Source organism: Rhineura floridana, chromosome 18 (assembly GCF_030035675.1).
Source record: "Rhineura floridana isolate rRhiFlo1 chromosome 18, rRhiFlo1.hap2, whole genome shotgun sequence".
NCBI classification, from domain to species: Eukaryota; Metazoa; Chordata; class Lepidosauria; order Squamata; family Rhineuridae; genus Rhineura; species Rhineura floridana.
The window spans coordinates 630,501-654,440 of record NC_084497.1 but is presented as its reverse complement, the minus strand read 5'-3'; the positions used below and the strand labels follow the sequence as shown (position 1 = coordinate 654,440).

At 51.0% G+C, this 23,940-nt stretch overlaps 1 protein-coding gene across 1 annotated transcript; it reads left to right on the top strand.

Annotated features, from left to right (window-relative positions):
• Positions 1-1,240: 1,240 nt before the first annotated feature.
• HDGFL2 (HDGF like 2) lies at positions 1,241-23,585 on the top strand. Its single transcript, XM_061601472.1, has 16 exons — positions 1,241-1,436; positions 4,803-4,879; positions 4,986-5,124; positions 6,277-6,480; positions 7,867-7,986; positions 9,992-10,063; positions 10,428-10,602; positions 11,065-11,143; positions 12,465-12,750; positions 14,283-14,380; positions 15,391-15,461; positions 15,635-15,705; positions 17,108-17,209; positions 18,684-18,891; positions 20,096-20,228; positions 21,041-23,585. Exons 1-16 carry the CDS (start codon positions 1,365-1,367, stop codon positions 21,132-21,134), a joined length of 2,001 nt encoding a protein of 666 aa, XP_061457456.1. The 5' UTR covers positions 1,241-1,364; the 3' UTR covers positions 21,135-23,585.
• Positions 23,586-23,940: the final 355 nt, after the last annotated feature.

The window sequence follows — 23,940 nt, the reverse complement described above, 5'->3', positions numbered from 1 at the left end:
GAGAAGGCTGGAGGGCCAAATTTAGGCCGGAGGTAACCCACCGACCCCCATGTGTGAAAAAGAGAGATCTGGGAGAGAGGCATTTGTAATGCAGATGGCCCGTACAGGCTTGATATTACTAGGCTGGTCCTTTTAAGAATCATGTGTGAAAACTTGGAAACTCCCTTCCACTTGACATTGGGCGCCTCGGGCAACCCGCACAAGATGGGGTGTGGTTGCTGAGAAAGTGGTGCCAACTTTGTGCCCCCAGGCACCACAAGCTGCTCATTAGCTACTTGTACACCAGGCAATAGCCTCCCCTTTAGGGCATTTTTCCTGCTTCTGTCTTTTTTTCTGCTCCCTGTAATCTCCATAATTTGCCCTTCTGTTCCCCCTAGCCACCCAGATGCACCTTTCCTGTGCTGGGTTCGCCTGTGATCAGGTAGTGCCTAGAAGTTATTTTCTACAAATGCCGCTACACAGAAAGTGTGGGTGAATGTGAAAGACTCCCCCTCCCTCCAAAAGCAAATGTGAACCCTTTGCAACCCAAGGCTAGGCCTACTTAATGTAAAGCCATCAAAATGAGAGGCCAGGACTGCCTAACATGCATTTATTCCAATGAATGGATGTTTCTATACGTTTTTATTCATTTGCTGCCCTGGGCTCCTGCTGGGAGGACAGGCGGGATATAGATCAAATAATAATAAAAGAAAAAATAAATCTATTATTTTTTTCCTTTATAGTGCCATGTGCATTGATGGCGCTGTATAAATAATAATAAATATATATTAATATTTATAATTATAAATATTTATAATATTTAAATAAATTAAAGTGTTATTATTATTATATTAATAAATTATTAATAAAATATTTGTTTAAATAATATAGCTTATTATATGTTTAGCTCCGAGTAGAATTTTGTTGGCGGCGAGCCCAGAGTTCTCCAGAGCATGTGCAGAGCGTTCCCTCTTGCCATCCCTCCGAGCTGCTTCCCTCCTCCTCCTTTTCCTCCCTAGCCCCGCCCAGTCCCTCCTCCCCTGCTAGCCCCTCCCCTTTTGGCCCCCTGCCGAATCCCTTCTCTTCTTCTCCCCTCCCCAGTCCCGCCTCCCTCGAGCTCCGGTTGGGCAGGAGGCGAGGAGCGCGCGCGCCAGAAAGAGGGAGAGAGGAGGAGAGAGATAAGCGCCCCCCGCCGCCAGCCAATGAGCCGCGAGAGCCCGCCCCCAGAGGAGAGGCAGGCTGCGGGGCCAATCGGCTGCGCCCTCCCATTTTACCTTCGGCCTCCCTTCCCTCCCCCTGCGAGGCCGGCGGCCACGCCCCCTCCCGGTTGCCTGGCGAAGCCTGAGGCCTGGCTGGGGCCTGCTCGCCACTTGCCGCCTGCCGAGATGCCGCACGGCTTCAAGGCCGGAGACCTCGTCTTCGCCAAGATGAAGGGGTACCCGCACTGGCCCGCCCGGGTAGGTCTGTGAGAGAGATCAAAAGAGCGGGGGGGGCACGCAGGGAGGGAGGGAGGAAGAGCGCTCCTTGTCGCCTGGCAACCACGCCCCTCCCTCCCCGATCGTGGCGCGCGCCGGCGCGCGCTCCTGTGCCTCCGCTCCCCACGTCTTTCTGTCCCACTCCCCACGTGACCTGGGGGTCTTTTGGGGTGCGGCGGGGGTGTGATTTTGGACGGGGCATTTCTGGGGCGTCCTCTGGCGGAGGTGGAGCCAGCAGCATCTTTTGCAAAATATGGAGGGGAAATGACCCTCTCTCCTTCCTTCTTCCTTCCCAAGACCTTGTCAAGAAACGAATACATCAATATATAATAGCTGTTATCGTTGCTGTTATTATGCCTCCCCACCCCCACAAGGTTCTTTTGCAAAACGGGGAGGGGGCAACCCTCCTTCCCAAGGCCTTGCAGATAAATAAATAATAATTATTATTATTTAGCATCGCCACCCCCAAAAGCCTTTGCAACATGGGCATCTCTGCAACATGGGGGGTCCCCTCCCGCCTTCCCAAGGCCTCGTAAGTAAATAAATTATTATTGTGATTAAGCCGTTCCACCCCCCCCCGAGGCTTTGCAATTGCAGCATCTTTGCAGCATGGGGGGTCCCCTCCCTCCTTTCCCTAGCCCCCTCCTTCCCAAGGCCTTGTGAATAAGTAACAATTATTATTATTGTTATTATTGTTTGCCGCCCTGGGTTCCTGCTGGGAGGAAGGGCAGGATATAAATCAAATAATAAAAAATACAAATAATAACATTATTTAGCATCACCACCCACCCTCCATGGCTTTACAGTAGCATCTCTTGCCAAATGGGGGGACACGCTCCCTCCCCCCTTGTTGCCACTGGCCCTTCCTTCCCAAGGCCTTGTAAATAAATAGTAACTGTTTTTAGTATTAGTTGGCCTTGCCCCCACTCACCAGCACCCCAAAAAAACCTTTCCAGTAGTAAATGTTGGGGTGGCGGTAGGAAGAGAGAAGGTGGTGTGCATCTCCCCCCCATTTGGGCCCCAATGTACATAATGCATGACACGTATGTGCTTTGTACATGCCTACCTATATATGTGAATGTAATAAATATTATATGTGAGGTGTGGGTTTGTGCATGGGTAAGGGCTTTGCGGCATCGGGGAGAAATCGGGAGGTTCCCTTTGAGGGTGTAGTTCAAGGTTTGGCATGAGGAGTTTGAGGCTGTAAAGACAGACAGACACATAGTGCATGTGTATGTGGTGAGGCTACATGCATGCAGAAATGTGCATGTGCGCGTGGATGAGGATGGTGTAAGGGCAGCATTGGAGAGAAATGGGGAGGCTGCCCTTAAATGCATCTCGGAGGAATTTGGGCCCATATAGCTAGAGAGATGTGTGGGCATGCGTTCATGTGTGGAACCAAGGCTTCCCAATAGAAATCTGGTGAAAAACGAGGCATGTGCTATTGACTGCACTCTGTGAGGCCCAGGAAGGAGTTTGGGCCTTATGTGTGTTTGAGATAGATAGATAGATGTATCAGAGTAGACCCACTGCAGTTAATAGACAAGGCTAACTTAGGTTCGCTAATTTCAGTGGATCACTTCTGAGGACGTCTTAGCTGAATGCAACCCATTCTTGTGCGTGCCATCATTTTGGTTCCTTTTGTGTCCCTGCAAGGTTGTGCGACGTGTAGGGACAGCACTTTTGTACAGTGGAGAGAGAGAGAGATAAGAGGTGTGTGTTCCTGTATTCCAGGAGTTTAGCTGGTCTTATATGCATGCTGTCATCATACAGTAGGGCAACTTAAGGTATTTGGCACTCTGTTCCACCAGCTTTGGCAAATCAAGGGGGCACTTCCCGTCCCCTCCAAATTCACATGGAGTTGGCCATCTATATGTAAAACAGAGGAGGTACCGTACCTGTTTGGTTTCATATTTTAATTGTGTTTTAAAACTGTTGTAACCTGCCCTGGGACCTCTGGGTGAAGGGGGGAAATAAATTCTAATAATTATAATCCTTTCCGAACATCGGGACAGAAGAGAATGGACTGTCTAGGTCAGTCCAGCACGCTTGCCATGCATGGGAGAAGTCCCCAGGTTTAATTCCTAGTATTTTTGGTTCTGAAAGGTTTGGGTTGCAGGTCTTGCCTGAAGACCCTGCCAGTCAGCGTAGGCGAGATCTGGGCTAGAGGGGTCTAACTTGGCAGAATGCGCTCTGCCTTCCGCATTCTGAAACATTTGGCAAACCCTAGTTCAGAGGGAACCTGGTTTTCTTTTCCGTTGCATCCAAGAATCTGTGGTGAGGGTTGGGCTTCTGTATCTCTCTAATAGGAGCAAGGGAAAAAATCTTGTCCTTGCGCATTGCTGTGCGGGGGGGGGGATGAACAGTTTTTTCTTGACAGTAAGAGCTGCCTACGGAGGTGTTGGTGGGCTCAGCTTTCCTGGAGATTTTGAAGCATCCTGGCTACCTGATTCCTGCATTGGGCAGTGGGTTGGACTAGATGACCTCCCAAGGTCTCTTCCAGGTGTATGGTTCTGTGAGAATGTTCAAAAAAGAGAGAATTCCCCATGGAGCCTGCACCCTGTGTTTCTCTGTGAGAGTTGCTGTTAAGGGGGTGGGACATACCTCCTGATTGAGAGGACGTCAGTGGTGAGTCATAATGGAGATGTGACGGGCGGCCCCCTCTGAGGACTAGGATAATCCTGCTTTTGTAATAGGAGTGGCTCGGTGTTCTCGGTGCAGAGTCACGGAGATGCTCCATGTCTGAGCGGGGATTTTATATCAAAGGATATTGTAACCAAACAGGCCAGTGAGGAAGGCTACAAATGCAAAACATGCTTGGCATGTATCTGTCCAGAAAATATCCTGAGAAATAACCTATGCGGCCACATCGGATGTGCAAACAATATCACAACCATTACATTTTTAACTGCTACCGATAAGGCCTTATACACATTTGATTCCTATACAGTTCTTGTCTACGGTTCAGTTTGTCAGAGATTTAGCTTTTGCTCCTCTCTCTTTAGATATTATATATATATCATATTGTATATTTTCTGTTCATGTTGTGCAACGTGTGTTTCTACCCTCAGGTGATGTTCTGTTTGTAGACTTTGTGGGATTTCCAACCCTATTTGGCATTCTTGTAAGGTGTTTGTGTGTCTTTAGTGCTTTACCATCTCTTCACCACTCTAGGCTCCCTTTGGGAGGAAGGTCTGAATATCTATGTAACAAGCAATAATACCAATATTTAATTCATTTATTTTCCTTCCTCCCAGCAGGAGCCCCAGGGCGGCATATGCCAAGCTGGTTCTGGGTGCAGCTACTCAGCTGCCCCTCTGATTGCATCTGTCTCGCTTTTCTTTCCAGATCGATGATATAATCGACGGGGCCGTCAAACCCCCACCCAACAAGTACCCCATTTTCTTCTTTGGGACCCATGAGACGTAAGTTCCAATCTGAAGGGGTGGGGGCGTGCCTTTGCCGGCGGGGTGAGAGTCAGGGCATGTTTTCCATCGGGCTCTAATCTTTGGCTTTCCTTCCCCACCCCAGGGCCTTTTTGGGTCCCAAAGACCTCTTCCCTTACGAGAAGTACAGGGACAAATACGGGAAGCCCAACAAGCGGAAAGGCTTCAACGAAGGGTTGTGGGAGATCCAGAACAACCCTCACGCGAGCTACAGCGCGCCACCGGTCAGTGGTGTAAAGAACAGCCTTGTGGGATCTGTAATCGTTCGTTTTGTATCCTCTCTCTTCCAAGACAGTCGGGACAGCTCACATTCTGCACATGCACCCTATCAGTTATTTATTTTATTTATTCATTATATCCCGCCCTTCCTCGCAGCAGGAGCCCAGGACGGCAACCATTTCCAGACTGGTAGCGTCTGTTGCTGCCAAAGCAGCAAGCCAGTTCTGTGGCACCTTAAAAGGCTAACCAGTTTATTGTGGCGGATGCTTTTCTGGGCTATGGCCTGCTGCGCCAGATGTGTAAGACCATCCGAAGGAAAGCCCTTGTCCTCCTGGGTCAGGCCACTGGCCCATCTAGTCCAGCCCCCTGTTCTCGCAGTGGCCGACCAGGTGCCCATTAGGGGAAGCCCCCAAGCAGGACCTGAGCCCATGAATGCTCCCCCCACTTGCGGTTTCCAGCAACTGAAGCATCCTGCCTGTGACTGTGGAGGCAGAGCATAGCCATTGTGGCTAGTAGCCACTGACAGCCTTATTCTCCTCCATTAATTGATCTACTCTTTTAAAGCCATCCACGTTGGTGGCAACCACTGCCTCTTTCCATAGTTTAATGCTGGACTGCGCAAAGAAGCACTTTCTTTTGCCTGCCCTAATCTTCTAGTGTTTAGCATCATTGGATATCCCCCAGAGAGTGAGACGTGGTGCGTATATACACGGTTTGGGTGGGATTGTAAACAGTGAGGTTAGAAGGAAAAGAAATGCAAAAAGTACAGATGGTACAGATGTTAACAGCGGCCATTCACCAAGGAAACTTGTTGTTGATGATGTAGACATCTTGGCATTGGGAAGCCAATTAACACACGTGGCTAGGCGAGTTCACCAACACCCTTTTGAGGTAGGTTAGCCCTCGAGATAGTGACACTAACCTCAAGGTTTGTGGCTGAGTGAGGAAGCTGCGTCTCCCAAGTCCCTAGTATGATACTCTTAACAACTACATCACACTAGCACTCCTGATAGCATTCTGCGAGCTGCTTACACACACACACACACACACACACACACTGGTTCTTTGTGGAATTGTGCATTTGAGGATTACTACAAAAGGTGCGTAGGTAAAAATGACTTACCGTTTGCCTCTCCTCTCGTCCCTCTCCCCGACAGCCTGTGAGCTCCTCCGATAGCGAAGTGGCCGACGTCGACCCCATCGGTGGAGGCGGAGGAAGTGATGCTGTGGAGGAGGAAGAGTCTGCCCCGGCGGCAGCGGTCGGCGCCCCAGGAGTGGCTGTGGAGAAGGTGCATAGCGACTCCGACTCCGACAAAGGAAGCGATCGCAGTGGTGTGAAGCGGAAATCGTTAGCCATGAAAGTGAGTACACTTGGGGGGGGGGGTTAGAGAAGAAATCTGTTAGCAATTGGTTAGCGGCAAGTGTTTCCAAACACACACACCCCAGCCGCGTTCTGCAAGTGGCCGGTTTGGGCAATGGAATGTCTTTGCTTGGCGTAAGAGCCCAGAGCTGGAACGGACCAAAGGCCCGTCTCGTTTCCCACAGTGGAAACTTTACCGAGTCACGCCCTTGGTCCCTCTAGCTCAGTGTTGCCTGACTGGCAGCAGCTCCTTCCCGCGTTTCAGGCAGGGGTCTCTCCCTGGCCTACCTGGAGACGCCGTTGGTGGCTGGACCTGGGACCTGCCGCAATGCAAGGCAGATGCTGTAACCGCTCAGCTGCAGCCCTTCCCGGAGATGCCTCCAGGGAGCCAGAAGCAGGCTGTGAGCGCGACAGCCCATCACCTGCTGTTGCTGCCCAGGGACCAGTATTCAGAGGCAGCATCGTGGAGACAGTGCATGCCCACCGCGGCCAGTGGCCACCGATAGCCTTACCCGTCCATGAATGTGTCTCACTCCCCTTTTAAAGTAGTCCAAGCTGGTGGCTGTCGGCTTCTTCTTGTGGGAGTGGGCGCCATCGTTTCACTGTGCAGTGTGTGAAGAGGCCCTTCCTCTTCCCCTCTGCCAGCTTTGTTGGATGACCTGTTGGGTTCTAGTAGTATATATATGACAGAGAGAGAGAAACATCTCTGCCTACTTGCCCACTTTCTCCACAAACTCCTCTCATATCCCCCACCACCCCGGTGACTTGTCCTTTTTCTGAACTGAAAAGCCCCCGAGTGTTGTCATCGGAGAGTTGCTCCGGCCCCCTTAATCGCTTTGGCTGTCCTTTTCTTCGCATTCAGCAGTCTACAATATGACATGATAGTATGGCTATGGCTGCTGTAGACCAGAGTTTGGGGTGGGGGGTGGGAATGAGGTTCTGGCAACATTTTGCCAGCCTTGGCAGAGATGTTTGCAGCAGCTGCGAGCTCAAAAGATTTGGGCATCTGCTTTGGCGAAGCTCCGCTTTCAGAGATGGCGTGTTGCTGAATACCAGCTTTTAGGAAGTGCAGGATTGGGAGAGCGCTCTTGTGTTCAGGTCCTGCTCGTGGGCATCCCACAGTGGGCATCTGATTGGCTACTGTGAGAACAGGATGCTGGGTTAGATGGGCGATGGCCTGATCCAGTAGGGGTCTTCTGGTGTTCTTAAACTTCTTTTCCCCTAAGCTTTTCTGCCTGATTACCTGGAGCCGATTCCTAGTCGCTACAGGTGACCAAGGGAGACTCGGTTATTCCCCCCCCCCGCAATTGGCGCAGACAAGGCTTTACCTGTGTCGCCACCCCAGCCTAACACATAACGCCTGCTCTTTGCATTTTCCCGGCTTTAGATGCCAGCAGCCAAGCGGCCACGGAAACCATCGAGCGACCTTGACCAGGCCACTCCATCTCCATCAGAGGAAGAGGAGAACTCTGAAAGCTCTTCAGAGTCTGAGAAGTACAGCGACCAGGTGAGTTTGGACCGATTGCGGGTGTCTAGGTGACATTTTTGGCAGATCTGTTTTTGGGGGGGGGATGGAGGGATTTTTGACATTACATGTGGTTTTGAAGATGGAGGGATGGAGCCGCATTTAAGGTCCTGCATATAAAGCCCTGAACAACTTAGGACTGGGTTACTTCTGGCAATGCCTTGTCTTGTGCATCCCTGCCTGGCCCATAAAGAGGAAGGGCCCGTGGCTCAGGGGCAGAGCAGTTGCGTTGCATGCAGAGCTTAGGAAGCAAGCCTTTAGGGTGGTGGCCCCTACCCTTTGGAATTCCCTCCGCTGGAATATGAGAGAGGTGCCACCTCTGTTATCTTTTCGGTGCTTACTGAAGACTTGCTTCCAACAAGCCTTTTAGGTAGAGACCTTTATCCCAGTCTTCATCTGTGTTGGAATTGCTTTTAAGATGCATTTTAAAAAGATGTTCTTAAGTATTTTTAAAAATACTTTTAAAAGATCTTTTGTTTTTAAGATGTTTTTAGTTGTTTATCCCTTGCTTGCTGCCCTGGGCTTCTTCTGGGAGGAAGGGTGGGATATACATTAATCAATAAATATTATTTCATAGTAGCAGTAGCGTTTAACAAATTTATACACCTCTTCATAGCATAAAAGCATCCACATGGTGTACGAGATAACAACAGAATTAAAAAAGAATACTTCTACAAACAGCAAAATCATTGCAACAAACTCTTCAAAAAAGTATCTGCAAATTCTAAAAACAATAAAGCTATTTCTTTGTTGCAAAAATGACTGGGTTACACCTCAGGGGTGACCCAGTCACAGCTCCCTACATGAACCTGTCCAGGATTTGAGATCTTCAGGTGAGGCCCTTCTTGTGTTCCCCACACCTTCGCAAGCACATATGACGCGGACACGAGATAGGGCCTTTTTGGTGGCCGCCCCTAGGCTGTAGAACTCCCTTCCGAGTGAGGTGCGATCAGCTCCCTCCTTGCCGTCTTTCCGGCGACAAGTAAAGACTGTTTTATTTCAACGGGCATTTGGGATAGAGAACGGCCAGGATTAAGTGTCATAGGTTTGGTGACTACATTATATGATTTTATTATTTTAAATTGTCCGCTGTTTTTAACCTATATTTTATGGTTTTAATTTTTCTCATAGTTTAATTCTTTTTTAATAATATACTCTGTATGTTTTAATGGTGTTGTTTTTAGTTGTAAGCCGCTCTGAGTCCTATTGGAAAAAGGGCGGGGTAGAAATAAAGTTTATTATTATTATTATTAAAGATGTCATTAAACAAACCAAATGTATTCAATAGGTGCCTAAAATGTATATACTACTGCCCTATGCTCCGATTGTCTTATCAGCTCAGGGCCTTTAGTGTGGCAGCCCCTGTCCTTTGGGATTGCACTTCCCGGGAACAACAGGCAGGCATCGATAGTGTTGGTTTCCATCAACTGCTAATCAGAAGTGTACTGCCTCTGGTCGTGGAGGCAGAGCATAGCTGTCATTTCTGATCGTTCTGTGAAACCTGGTGCCACAGTTAATTCAGGTGCTCTTCTCCTTAAAATATTCCATGCAGGCTATTTTTTTTAAGGTTCTGCCCTGACAGGCAGGGTTCTGTATCTAAAAGTAAAGGGGAGGAGTCTCTCCCACAGGGCTGTGGAGTCGGTACGCCAAACCTTCGACTCCGACTCCTCTATTTTTCTACTGTCCGACTCCGACTCCTTCATAAATGGCAAATGTATATTAACTAGCTATAACAAATTTACTGTAGTAAAATGGTAGCACAAGGCATTTCATCACCACCACGTGAATCATCAGGCTAGATTGATAGAACATAAAATATATTTATTTAATTAAAATTTCTGAACAAGAAAACTTTCCTGAATTCTTATGTAAGTTTTTATTTTGAAGTCGGAGTCGGTGCATTTCTACTGACTCCGACTCCACCCCAAATGGCTTCTGACTCCACAGCCCTGCTCTCCCACGTGACTATCTGTCTCTCCCTCTATAGGACTTCACTCCGGAGAAGAAGCCTCCACCGAGGGCTTCCCGGCGAGCTGCTGCCGGCGGGTGGAAGAAAAAGGTAAGAGCCCTTTAAATATAAAGGCTCCATATGCTTACAATTCCTCCTTCCTTTGGCCACAGCAGCTTTAACTGTCTTCCGCCCAGAATGGCCTCTTTTTCGCCTTGCGGGCAAGGAAAAGCCAGAGGTAGCTTTTGATCTCTCTGATGCACGCTGGTTGCTGTGGGGCATAATAATCATAATAATATAATAGCCAGGCCTCAGGTTTGCTACTGAGCGATGGCAAGTCGGTTCTGTTGCTCCCATGCCCTGTTTGTGGGCCAGAAGACACATGCCTGGCTGTTGACCGATGCCAGCAGGTCTGGTCTGGGGCTCTTGTTGCTCTCCTTGCCCAACGAGGCTTGTCTGCGTTGCGTTTTGGCAGAAGATCGAATCGGGCTCTGACTCGGAGGCCAAGGCTGACTCTGAGGAAGAGGAGGAGGAGGAGGAGGAGGAAGACGACGAGGACAGAGAGGACACCAAGGCTCCCACACCCAAGTCGGATTCTGACTCCAACTCGGACGAGTCTGTCAAGAAGCCTTCCCGGGGACGGAAGCCTGGTAAGCCCTTTGTTTGCTTGTTTTTCTCCCTGTATCTGGGCCCGTTGATGGGTCTGTCCTTGCTTGTTTTTCACCTGAAGGGCGGGTTCACGCCTACCTTGGGCATGCAGCAGTTACTACTTCGACTTGGAGGGGAAGGGAGGCCGAGCGAAGCAGGCGCTCTTTCTGAGCTAGCCGATTTCTTAATAGCCGCCAGCCGGAATGGCAAAAGAGTTCAAGGAGAGGGGGAGCCAAAGCTGCCGTTCTCATGGCAGAGCCGATGGAGTGGCCCTGCTTCTCTTCTGCCCCCTTCCTTTTAGCCCAGCGTTCCTGTGTTGCTGCTACCCTTCTCTGCCGCTTTTGCCATTGGGCGGGGTTGCCTTGCTTTAGGAATATGGGGCTGGGGTGGTTGTGCATTGCTACTTCCCACATAGCTAATTCTCTATATTTGCGTCTCTTCCTCCCAACCCCGGCCCTCCATAGCGGCAGAAAAGCCACCCCCGAAGCCTCGTGGGAGGAAGCCCAAGCCAGAGAGGCTTCCCAGCAGCTCCAGCAGCGACAGGTGAGCAAAGGTGGGGCCTCCGTAAACAGTGCCGCCTGTCCCACCGTAATATATAATAGCCAGAGCAGGCGGCCTACTTGGACAAGCAGGCACAAAGCCCCCCTCCTCAGCCTAAATGGTCTGGTCTGAGACCACAATCCAGCAAGCAGGCACGTCTTGAATTTTGAGAAGTGCTGTGGGTGTGCTGGCCACAAATAGCTGCAATGGGGGGTGGCGGCATAACATAACATGACTGTGGTGTTGGGGGGGGAGATAGTGCAGTTAATGCTGCCCCCGCCCCTCGGTACAGCCTCCTGCTGGCCATGGGAAGCTGCCCATGTCGTTCTGATCCTGATTGTGAAGATTATTTGCATGCCAATGCCGTTGCAGGGAATTTTCAGGCTCAGTGGTTAGAGCCTCTGCCTTGCACTGCAGAATGCCCCGGGTTCAATCCCTAATGGTATCTCCAGCCTCGCTGCCTGCAGCCCTGGAGAGAGTGGCTGCCAGTCAGTGTAGACATGAGCCAGGTGGAGCAATGGTCTGACTTGGTGTAAGTGTTGCTTGCTAGTAACAGCGTGTTCAGTATTCAAGGTGGCCAACCCCTCTCTCTCACACACACCACGCGCACAGACCACAGACCCCATCTGTCTTGTGCACACACGTTTCACGTATGCACAGCGACACGCATGTGTGTTTTCTCTCGCTTCCCAAGCGCATCTCTTTTTCTCGCACTCACAGCCTCTTCGAGCCCACACACACACATGCCTGCACACATTCAGAGAAGCCCCTCCGTGGGTGCAGGACATGAGCTAGAGCCTGAATAGCAGGCACAAGTCGGCAGTCTTTGCCCAGAGGACGGGCGAGTCCACAGTGGTAGTGGTTTGAACGTGGCGCATCCAGTGATGCAGCTTGCCCGTGACTCTGTGCAAAATTAAATGGGTGTAGCCCAGTGGGGAGGAGAGCCTGGCTGGGAGTCCAGAGTCTGTGAGTTCAAATTCCCGCTCATGTCTCCTGGGTGTCAAGGGTCAGCTAAAGATCACCCCACAGCGAGTGGCTCCGGCCTACGTGCAGCCGTGGGCAAGCTGCAGAGTCCCAGGGAGCCCAGTTGCCCCCCAGCTGGCAGTTGCAGACCAGGAAGGGGCTGGCTTGTGCAGCTGTGGCAAGCTGAGCAAGCCCTAGCCAGCTGGGGAGGACTAGCCTCAGAGGGAGGCAATCGTAACCCCCTCTGAATACCGTTTACCATGAACTCCCTATGCATGGGTCGCCATAAGTCGAGATTGACTTGAAGGCCGTCCACTTCCTGTTCACTTCCTCTTGCTTTCTCTGCACCCCCCCCCCGCAGTGACAGCGACAGCGACGTGGACCGCATCAGCGAATGGAAGCGGCGCGACGAGGAGCGCCGGCGGGAGCTGGAGGAGAAGCGGAAGCGGGAGCAGGAGGAGGAGCTCCGGCGCCTGCGAGAACAGGAGCGGGAGGAGAAAGAGCGGAAGAAAGAGAGGGCCGAGAAGGGGGAGGCGGAGCGCTCGGACAGCGGGAGCAGCAGGGACAACGAGGTCCCCAGGAGAGGCAGGAAGGGGGGGCGGCCCAAGGCGGCCCCGTCCTCCTCTGACTCGGAAGCGGAGAAAGAGGTGAGCTGGCAAAGCAACGGGCCGAAATGCGCTCAACATATAAAGCGGCACCGTGCCACTTTATGAACAGTCGTGGCTTCCCCTCCCAAAGCATCCTGGGAAAACATAGTGCCAAGACCTCTCCGGAGACCCCCCCCCCCGTTCCCCTCCCAGAGCTACAACTCCAAGAATCCCTGCGGAAGAGGCATTGATTGTTAAAACTGCTCTGGGAATTGTAGATCAGTGAGGGAGTCTCCTAACAGCTCCTAGCACCCTTTGCAAACTACGGTTCCCAGGATTCTTTAAGGGAGCCCACGGCTGTTGCAAGTGGCTTGTAAATGTATAGTGCAGATGAGGTGTAGCCCAGATATAAACGATAACAGATGCAGACTTGAGGCCCCATCCTCTTTCAACAAGCCTTTTAAGTTGAGATCTATCCCAGTCTGTGTTTTTTAATAATGTTTTTAACCCTTTTTTATAGTTTTTTTTTGTTTAAAATGTTTTTAACACTGTTTTGTTTTAATGTATTTTAAGATCTGTTTTTATGATGTTTTAGGGTATTTTCAGCGCTTTGCTTGCCACCCTGGGCTCCTGCTGGGAGGAAGGGCGGGATACAATTGAAGTAATAAATAAAATAAATGAAGCCGCGCTACATATATTTAAAGCAGCATGATGCCACTTTGAACAGCCACGGCATCTCCAAAGAACCGTAGTTGATTAAGGGTGCTGAGAGGAGAGCCTGGTTTCCCTTCACGGAGCTACACTTCCCAGAGTCCCCTGGGAAGAGGGTTGAGGGTTAGGGTTTCCTTCATTTTGCCCAACCCTTAACGCTCTTTAAGCTTCCCGGCCCATAGAGTCAAAAACGCCCGCAAGAGCACACAGGTGAAGGAGAAATCATGACTCACAGTTCTACCCCAAGGTGGGCATCGTTCACTCCCAGGTCCCATCATTGCTGGCTGGGGAGCTGGAGTCCAGCGAGGTTTGGAGGGGCCCAGACGGAAGCAGCTGTTTGAACGTGGCCACGTGTGGCCCAAATTGGGGGGCTGGGAAGTTCTTCCCCCCCCCCACCTCTCTGAAATGCGACCGCCTCATAGAACCATAGAATAGTAGAGTTGGAAGGGGCCTGTGAGGCCATCCAGTCCAACCCCCTGCTCAGTGCAGGAATCCAAGTCAAAGCATGCCCAAGAGATGGCTGTCCAGCTGCCTCTTGAAGGCCTCCAGTGTCGTAGAGCCCACTACCTTTCTAGGTAATTGGTTCCATTGTCGTGTGGCTCTAACAGGACATTTTTTCCTGATGTCCAGTCGAAATCTGGCTTCCTGCAACTTGAGCCCATTATTCCGTGTCCTGCACTCTGGGACGATCAAGAAGAGATCCCGGCCCTCCTCTATGTGACAACCTTTCATGTACTTGAAGAGTGCTGTCGTATCTCCCCTCAGGCTTCTCTTCTCCGGGCTAAACATGCTCAGTTCTTTCAGTCTGTCCCCATAGGGGTTGGTTTCCAGTCCTCTTTGTGGCATCTCGTCGTCTTTCTTTCTCCCCCATCCCCTTATAGGTGAAAAAGCCTCTAAAGAAGCAGCCGTCTTCGGAGCTCTCGAAGAAGCAGAATCAAAAGGAGAAGAGGGGCCAAGGGGACGAGAAGCTGCGGAACAAGTTAGGGTCCAGGTTATCTTGTGGATAAAATACCCCTGCCTTGGCTGTTTGCAAAGTGGTGGCGTCGTGTGTGTGTGTGTTTTAAGCAAGTAGATTAGACATTCAGTGGCCCTCCTGCCAGATGGATAACACAAGGCTGCGTGTGCCACGGTTCTGCCAGAGTGCAGAATGCTGTATTAGGCATTGGGTTTTTTCTTTTTAAAAAAGTTGCTAGTCCTTAAGGGAATGAAGACGTACCTTGAAAGTGTGTGGTCGGCACCTGCTGAAATCTCTAGTGCCAGATACGAGGGAGGTGATTTAAGATACCTTCTGTTTGTGGGCTGGCGGGTCAAAGCCTTGCAGAGCTTCCCCCACCCCTCCAGCTAGCTAGCAAGGGCATGGAAAACTTGCACAAAAGGAAGCCCTTCAGAGTGTAAGAGGAGCCTGCTGGATCAGGCCAGAGGGGGCCCATCTAGTAAAGGGTCCTGTCCTCATAGCAAGCAGCGAATGCTTATGGGAAGCCCGCAGGCATCACCTGAGGGCGGTTCACACTAACTGCTCTTCAGAAGCACCGTGGAGGTAGAAGATGGCCACCATGGCTAGTAGCCATAGCCTTGTCCGCCATTTCTTCGGCAGGAGTTTGCTTGAAATGCCTGGAGCACTGATTCTTTTTGTAGAGTTCTCTTCCTTCCCTAGGACAGCCCCCACCCCCGAGCAATTCAGGGCCTTAAAGATCAGCCCCAGCACCTTGCGTCGGGCTCTGAAACAAACTGGTAGCCAGTAAGTCCTTTTGTTGAGAGCCTTGCTGCCCCATTCTGTGTCGGCTCCGGTCTCTGAAGCGCCTTCAAGGGCATCCCCACGTATGGCACACTGCAGTAGTCTAACCAAGTAGCTCCAGGCCTCGGCCATTTAAGGGGTGTTGGGGTTGCCTGTTTGGCAGGTTTTTCACTAGGTATGTCTGTGGCATCAATTCTGCGTCTTCCCCACTGGAGTGGGGATTCTGACCCTCTTCTCTCCCTCTCTCCCTCTAGAGCTTTGAAAGCGGAACGAGGCAGGAAAAAACCTGACCTGCTCCCCGAAAGGAGGGTGGAGAAGAAGAAAGGTAAAAACGGGGTGTGTGTGTATGGGAGGGCTGGGGACATGGAAGAAGAGAGAAGGAGACATGTAACTGGCGCACGGGTTTGGTTTGGGGATGAGGCAGACAGCGGGGGTGGAAGCCTTGTTTTCCCTGCAGAGTGTTGTTCGTTTGGCTTCAAACCTTTGTGCTTTTTGCAGAGCCCACAATCGAGGAGAAGCTCCAGAAGTTGCACAGCGAGATCAAGTTTGCTCTGAAAGTGGACAATCCGGTAAGCAGGAACCTCTTGCTGGAGCCTGGGCTTTCGAAGCTGTCCGTGCAAGTCCTGGACGTCTACGTCTCTTTGCTTGCCGTTTCTGTTCTCTTGGAGAGCCCCCTGCTGTGGGGAACCTGCTGCCTTCTACGTGTTGCAGGGACTCCAGCCCCTGTTGTCGCCTGACGATTGGCTGTGCCGGCTGCGGTTGGTGGAAGTTGGAGTCCCACAACGCGTGGAGGGTCACAGCTTCCCCCATCACCGGAGGCAAGAGCTTTGCCATTTTTCCTTTCCCAAACCCAACATAAATGGGGAGGGGGCAGATTCTTCAGCATCAAACATCCACAGTGCTCCCAAACGTCCTCCCTGTCTGCATCAGTTGGCGAAATAGCCCCTGGCTTGTTGGCCGTAGAATCTCTCTGCTCCTTCAGATAGAGATGGTCTGGGACCTTGTTTCCCTTTTTGGCACGCACTCTGTTCATGCCCTATGTTAAAGCAGAGTGTGCCTGTCGCTCCCCTGGCCGTTACAAGGCAAGATCAGGGAGGGGTGGCAACGCAGCTCTCTACCAGGGTCACTTCTCCTCTTGGACAGTCAGCTCTACAGACTCAGGTTTTCCGCAACGAGCCAAAAGGAGCGGGCAGAGCTTTCTGGGAGCCGTGCGTCTCTTTGGGGGACGGGGAGCAGACGTTGCATACTTGAAGCACGTTTCCCCATGACAACATGCTGCGGCAAAGGCGTCCTCCTCCCTTTGTCCTGCAGGTGCAGCAGTTCATTTGTTTCGTTTCATTTCGGTTTAGTTTTCAGCAAACGTTTCGCGTAATCTCTTTCAAAAGAATTAAAAAGGCAAAGAACTTTGGATCTGGAATGTGCAAGATTACTGAGCTGAACATACGAACCATAAACTACATGCAAAGTAAACACAAAACTACCAGTTCTTTGATCTTGTTTTGTGACATTTTTATGCTGACGTCAGATTCCAAGGCCGTGCGCAACAGCAATGTTGATAATAACGCATTATTTCAAATAGTAAAATGCAAAACGAAAGAGAGTGGATAAAGAATCCAAGGCAAGCTGAGGGATTATACCTTTGGCCCACCAGCTGCTGCTAATCTACTCCTCCCATCAGCCCTTCCAAATGTGGCCGATGGCCAAAGATGATGAGAGTTGTCATTCAGCAACATGTGGAAGGCCAAAGGATCCCCCACGCCTGCTGCAGATATTTCTCCTCACCACCACCACCACCGGCATGGGAGCATCCTGATGTACAACTCCCTCTTTTCCCCCTGCAGTGTGAATTGACAATAGTCTGGGGGGGGGACCATCCCCAAGGGGTGGTTCTGGTGAGATAACCCCCCTCCCTGCTTTGTGTTCGGCTCTGGTGGGCCCAATGGTCACTTCGCCAAATCCTTGTTTCTCCAGGACATCAAGAGGTGTCTGAGCGCTCTGGAAGAGCTGGGCAGCCTACAGGTCACCTCTCAGATCCTCCAGAAGCACACGGATGTTGTGGCCACTCTGAAGAAGGTAAAAGCTGCGGGGAGGCCCTCGGTTTGCGCAGAGCCTTCCTTGTGTGGCCTCGTCTGCCTGTTTGGAATTGCCTAGCGTGTCACTTGGATGTGCCCGTGTTTTTGTCTCCAACTTTGTTCTTTCTGCTGTGCTAACTGTCAGTGCCTGGAATAGCCTCTTCCTCATAGAATTATAGAATAGTGGAGTTGGAAGGGCCCAGTCCAACCCCCTGCTCAATGCAGGAATCCAAATCGAAGCATTCCCGACAGATGGCTGTCCAGCTGCCTCTTGAAGGCCTCCAGTGTCGGAGAGCCCACTACCTCTCTAGGTCATTGGTTCCATTGTCGTATGGCTCTAACAGTTAGGAAGTTTTTCCTGGTGTCCAGTCGAAATCTGGCTCCCTGCAACTTGAGCCCATTATTCCGTCTCCTGCACTCTGGGACGATCAAGAAGAGATCCCGGCCCTCCTCTGTGTGTACTTGAAGAGTCTTCCTCCTTCCTCTTTGGCAAGCCACCTCCCTCTCCTCCAAGATCCAAAGAATGTAAGAAGAGCCTGCCGCCCATCATGGGTCAGCCCCAGTCTGGCATGTCCCAGTTGCACCACCACTGCCCACAGGGCCATACTTCCTCTTGTACCTCTCCTTTGTGATTCTTCTATTCTGCGTGAGCTTATCCCTTTGACCCCTTCCCCTGTGCCTTCCCTTTCTACGCTGGCTCCTCAAGCTTCTAGTCCTCATGTGCTTACAGCCAGGGCCTGGTTTAAGACGTGCTGAGGCCCTAAGCCAAGTTTATAGGCTCCAGAGGGGAAAAGGAAGTATTCTACGAGAAAGGACAATGTAAATAGAAATATGAAACTTTGTTTCTTCGGAGTGCTAGGAATTGTAGCTCTGTGAGGGGTATACTACAGTTACCAGGATTCTGGAGGGGGGGGAAGCCATGTGCTTTAAGTCTGTAGTGTGGATAGGACTTATGTGGGGCCACTGCACGCTATTGACTCGGCATGCCTCACAATAGCTGCCCGTGTAAATAAACACACACCCAAGTACAACTTTGAATTTGTTTTGAATGTAACATTTAAGCCACGTTATCACTGCAGTCCTGTTCATGTCTACTCAGAAGTCCCACTGAGTGCAGTGGTACTTATTCCAGGGTAACTACACAAGGGTCCACCCTCAAGGAATGAGTGCACTGGATGATACCAACACTAGTCCCAACTCGGAGCAGACCCACTGAAAGGAACGCCTGTGACTAACTTAGGCCCACTGATTTCATTGGGCCTACTCGGAGTAGAACTTGGTTAGATGCCACCCGTAGAATGACAGCTCCTGCAACTGATCAGAGTAAATGTCCTTAATTGGTGGATGGCCCTAGCAGGAACCCTTCGTGCCCCTGTCATTTTGAATTCTCCCGAGGCAGAGCTTCCACCTGTTCTTTTCTGGGCCACCTTGCACAATGTAGAAGAGTCGATCACTGTGTGTCCGTGTCCCCTAAGATTCGGCGTTACAAGGCGAACAAGGAAGTGATGGAGAAGGCGGCCGAGGTCTACACGTGCCTGAAGTCCCGTGTCCTGGGTCCAAAAGTCGGGGCGAACCAGAAAGTCAACCGGACCGACAAGGACAAGGGGGACGTGGAGAAAGGCAGAGAGAAGCTGCCTGAAGAAGAAGTGGAGAATTACAGAGGCGAGGAAGAGACGAGCGCTGGTAAGGGCAGGGTAGTGCTGGGGGTCCAGATGGGACCCTCTCTGGGTAGGGTTGGCTGGTCAGGACAGAAGGGAGGGGACCCTCTTGAGATCATCCCCCCCCTTCAATCAAAGAGCATAAGCATCCCCATATTCTGCACAGCCAGGTAACCACCATCCCAGGGGGGCAGTGAGATGTTTGACTAGTGCAGCGGTTCTCAAACTTCACCCCCTCCCATGGACCACTTGAAAATGACTGGTGGTCTTGGTGGGCCCCTTAATGATCCCCCCCCATTGTAGCAATTGTAACGTTCTGTGCTAGGTGCTGTATGGTTTTTAAGTACAATGTTGTGGCTCCTTTTGTTTCTTGTCCGCGACTGTATTACAATTGGCACTCCGTCGAATTCAGTTTGTTAAAAATAAAATACAAGAAACAAAGGGAGCAAATAAACGACAATTAAACCTCAATATGAACATTTAACGCAGACATGCCTCGAACTACAGACCACTCGTGGTCTACGGGCCACCGTTTGGGATCCTCTACATTAGGATAGAGCAACGTTTCCTTACGACAAAGGTTTACAGCATTTGAGGCTTTTTACTTTAAAGGCAAGTAAGAGGCACATACAATTACACATAGCATATAGAGGAAGTGGATAGAGAAATGTTTTCCTCTCTCATAAGACTAGGACTAAAGGCCATCTGGTAAAGCTGAATGCTGGAAGATTCAGGACAGAGAAAAGAAAGTGCTTCATGCAGCGCAGAGCTAAGCTATGGAACTCTCTCCCTGAGGAGGTAGTGATAGCCACCAACTTGGATGGCTTTAAATGAGGATCAGACAGATTAATGCAAGAGAAAGCTTTCAGTGGCTACTAACCACGTGGCTGTGCTCTGCCTCCACGTTCAGAGGCAGCATGTTTCTGAAGACCAGTTGCTGGAAACCGCAGGAGGGCAGAGTTGCTCTTGCGCTCAGGTCCTGCTTGAAGTCTTCTCATGGGCATCTGGTTGGCCACTGTGAGAACAGGATGGTGGACTAGGTGCGCCACTGGCCTGATCCAGCAGGTCTCATCTTATGTTCTCATTCAGCACCATGGATAGCTCCTAGTGAGCATGTTGCTCCATAGAACTGGAGGGGCCATTGGCCTGATCTAGCAGCCAGGAATTTTTGGACAGGCTGCTCCTTCCTGCCTCTTGCCTTGGCGCTTAACCTCTTTTCTCTTCCCCAGACCTCCCAGCTCCTGTCAACGGAGAGTCGGTGGTCCAGAAAGAGGAAGGTGCAGCAGAGAAAAAGGACAGGGATCAGGATTGGACCTCTGGCGATACCAAGAGAGGGGCATCCCCCAAAGACACCCACAACGAGTAGGGATTGTTTCTGGCTTCTGCTTTGGGGCTGGGTTCAGTCAGGGCAACGAGGAGATCTAGGGTGCCCTCCTCCACGCTCCAGAGGCAGCCAGTTCAAGCTTGCAGAGATGAAGCCCGTTAGGGGCAATTCCTGTTGTTGTTTTTTTTTTTTAAATTAAACATAGAAGTCTAATTTTGGCAGCTGGAATTGGGCAGGTTTGCACATCCTATTAGGAAGCTTCCTATAGGGCGTTGGTCCTTTGAGCTTAATACTGTCTGCCCTGACTGGCAGCAGCTCTCTACAGTTTCAGAAAGGCTTTTCCAGGCCTACCTAGAGGTGCCCAGAGACTGAACCTGGGACCTTCTGCATGCAAAGGAGGTGCTTCAAAGGCCTGTCCGGATAGCACAGTTTCCAATTCAGCTGGCACGACTCCTGCGGAGCCTCTACTGCAGGTGTGGGGATCAACCCCTGGCCGTTTGGGACGTGCTTGCTGAGGCTGATGGGAGTTGTAGCTCAGCAACAGCCAAGGGGCCAAAGGTTCCTCTGCGCCTGCTCTGCCGGCAGGGACTTCCACACTAAAGTCTCGGTCCCTAGCAAAGGCCAGCCAAATCTCCGTGACGATGTGGGGAACCACCAGAAGAGTCCCGTCAGAGGTGCTTCCGTTTCCCATCAGCTCCGGGGAGAGTGTCGGGTGGGGACTGTCGGCAGCTGTAGCACAGCATGTGAAGGGTTCCCCCAGCCCTGCTCCAAAACATCTGTTTTCTGCACGATTCCACCCGTGTTTCCTTCTTGTCTCTCCACCCGCTCTTCCTCCTCTGTGCCCTCGCAGAGCGCAAGACTATCCCGCGACGGACCGAGCAGGGGCGGAACGGGAGAGGATCCCGGCGGAGTCGGACTCCGCGGACGAAGACGACGGGAGCTGAAGCCCCCGCATCGTTGCGACGCCTCTGCTTTGCCGAGATGCTTTTCCAAGCTGCACCGTAGATGACCGCCTGGGTCGGCCTTCCCCCACCTGGTACCCTCCAGGTGTTCTCGCGTTGCTGGGTTTTGTTTGTCTTTGGAAGACTGCACCTCCCATCTTCCCTGGCCATTGGCCATGCTGGCTGGGGCTTGTGGGAGTTGTAGTCCCCAAACAGCTGGAAGACACCAGGTTAGGGAAGCTTGTTCTAGGTCATGTTCCTCCTCCCTGAGCCCTGCACCCCCCCACCCTACCTTTCTCGCCTCCCTCCCCTCCCCTGAGCCCCTTGGAGGATTATGAACTTCTGGGGCCGCCCCACACCGCTATACGTTTGTATGGGCCCCCATGTTTTTGCTTTCTTCCCCCCCTGCTCCTTCCAACGCTCCCGACCCCCCTGTTACCTTTTACTCTTGTGATTTGAACAGATGTGAAATGAATATATAAAGGGTTGTTTTTTAATGAAAGAAAATGCCATTTACCTTTGTCAAATTTCTTCGTTTTCTTCCCCTCTTCTCCCCCCCCTTTTTTTGGTGAGGAGCGAGAGGGGTGTGGGAAAACAATTGAGCTCAAAAGAACCCCAGCTTTGAGGTCTTCTGTGGCCCTTATTTTAAGGGTACCACCTGTCCCATTTCCGCAAGATCAGCGTTCTCTGCTTAGCCGGGGCCGGTTTGCACCTCAAAGAGACATGTGGGCATGTTGCCGAACAACAGCTCCCATCATCCCTGGCGCATTCGCCATGCTTGCTAGGGCTGATGGGACTTGTAGTGCAGCAGCACCCGGACGGCCAAAGGTTCCCCACTGCCGGTCTAAAATCCAGCCTGGCTTCTCCTGTGAAGTTGTGCAGCTCAGCTTTGAGACGCTCCCCTTTCCGTTGTGTCCTTGAGTCCATGGCTGACTTTGTAAGCCTCTGGCTCTTTTTATCACCACTGCCTCCCTCTTCCCCCACTCCTGGCTCTCCTCCCCATTACCCTGCTGCTTAGGGTAGTTGCTGGCATGCCACCCTCTCAAGTCAGGCTAGAGAGAGACCCTTCAAGTGTTATTCTGCTGCTGCCGTGTGATTCTCCCACGTGTCGCTGTAAGAGCGTCAGAGTCCCAGCTGGGAGGTTATAGTGTCATCCCAGTTCCTGAGCCGGAGAGAGGGGGAAATATCTGATGACAAGCAGTGTGGAACATCCCAGCCGCCGGTACCTCTTTTAGACTGCCAAAACGCCTGCCTCAGATACTGAGCCATGCAGAGGTGTGGGCATGTGGGATGTCTTGGTGTAGCAAAATCTCCTGTCTCGGGCTGTGCCTCCAGGATGCGGTCCATCTCGTTCTGCGTAATACAAGACCGGTCCACGTCGGGAGTGAATGAGAGGCTACAGAAGGGGTCTAAGTGGGTAGTTGCATTGTTAAAAAAAAATTCTCTGTTACATGGATGCTGCCGGTTGGGTTTCTTCCTCCCTCCCCCCCCCCCACTTTTTTAAAGCCTCCCTGCAAGTAGAAAAATAGCAACTAAGAGAGCAGGCTTAACTTAGCAGGGGAGAAGAATTCAAAGCAGCTTCAAGCCAGTGCAAACACCCAGGGTGGTCTCGGTGCCAGCAACTACCTTGAGTGGTGGCTGAGTGCAAACCTACAGAGAAGTCCTGAAGAAGTAGATCAAGAGGTGTTCCAGCCTCTCCCCCATTTAGGCTCTCTGCCCCCGTACCCCGACTGGGCAATATGTACTGTATATCTCTGCTTTCCCAAGGCACTGCTATGATGCATTTGTCAAATCAGGCTGCGGGGGAAGATACTATGTACTTTTGGTGGTCATAGCAAGCCAGTTGCGGGTGCAAGGACATCCATGCTGCTGTCCTGTTGATTTCCACCATTTCCCCATCCATTCACTACCCCTTGTTTCCATGTCAAGCAGCCTTTGCCAACCTGGTGCTCTTCAGGCTTTTGGGGACCGCAACCATCCAGGCTGTCGGGGGCCAGTGAGAGTCGTACAGTTCCCAAAATGTCCAGAGGGCACAAAGTTGGCAAAAGCTGGGGTTTTTTAAACCCTACTGGATTCTCTGCCTGGCAGCTCCCAGAATGCAGCAGGGCACTCTGTGAGTGCCGATTGTGTGATGGGTCACGCTTTTGCATCAAACTTGAGAAACTGGGTGTTTCTGCAAGTCTCTCCTTAGGTTAGTGGAAGAGGTGGCGGGGGGGGGGCTGTTGGCTTTTTAAGGCATAGTAGGGGGCTCCTTTGTGAATTTCAGATTCCTAAAAAAACCAAAAACTGAAGCAGACTTAATTCCAAACTGCTTTATCCAGGAGGGATCGAGATAAAGGAGGAAACTGTCAAAATAGCGATAATGTTTCAGATCCTTCCATGAATCTTATTTTGGGGTTTTTCTTTTTTTTTGGTGATAACCATGAAATAAAGATATTCCTGTCTGAGAAGAAAGAGGAGTGTTTGACTGTCAGTCACAGGTGAAAGAAATATCAATGCATGCGTTGACAATAATGTATTTTATCTCTCCCCGCTTTTTTTGCCTCAGATCCATAATTGCAAAATTTGGCATTGCGAGTGGGATTTAAAAAAAAATTCAAAGGCATCTACAAAATTGGCAGCCAACTTATGAGTGGTGCTTGCTTTTGCCCCTGGCATTACTTTACACCCACGTGCATAAATGGGAAAAAAGAAAGGAAATCGTTTCCCAAAAATGTAGTTTGGCAGATGGTCTCTTCCCCCCCCACCCCAAAAATGCACCAGTTGCAGCCAAAATGGGAGAGTTATTAGGATAAGAGTCTACCTTGCA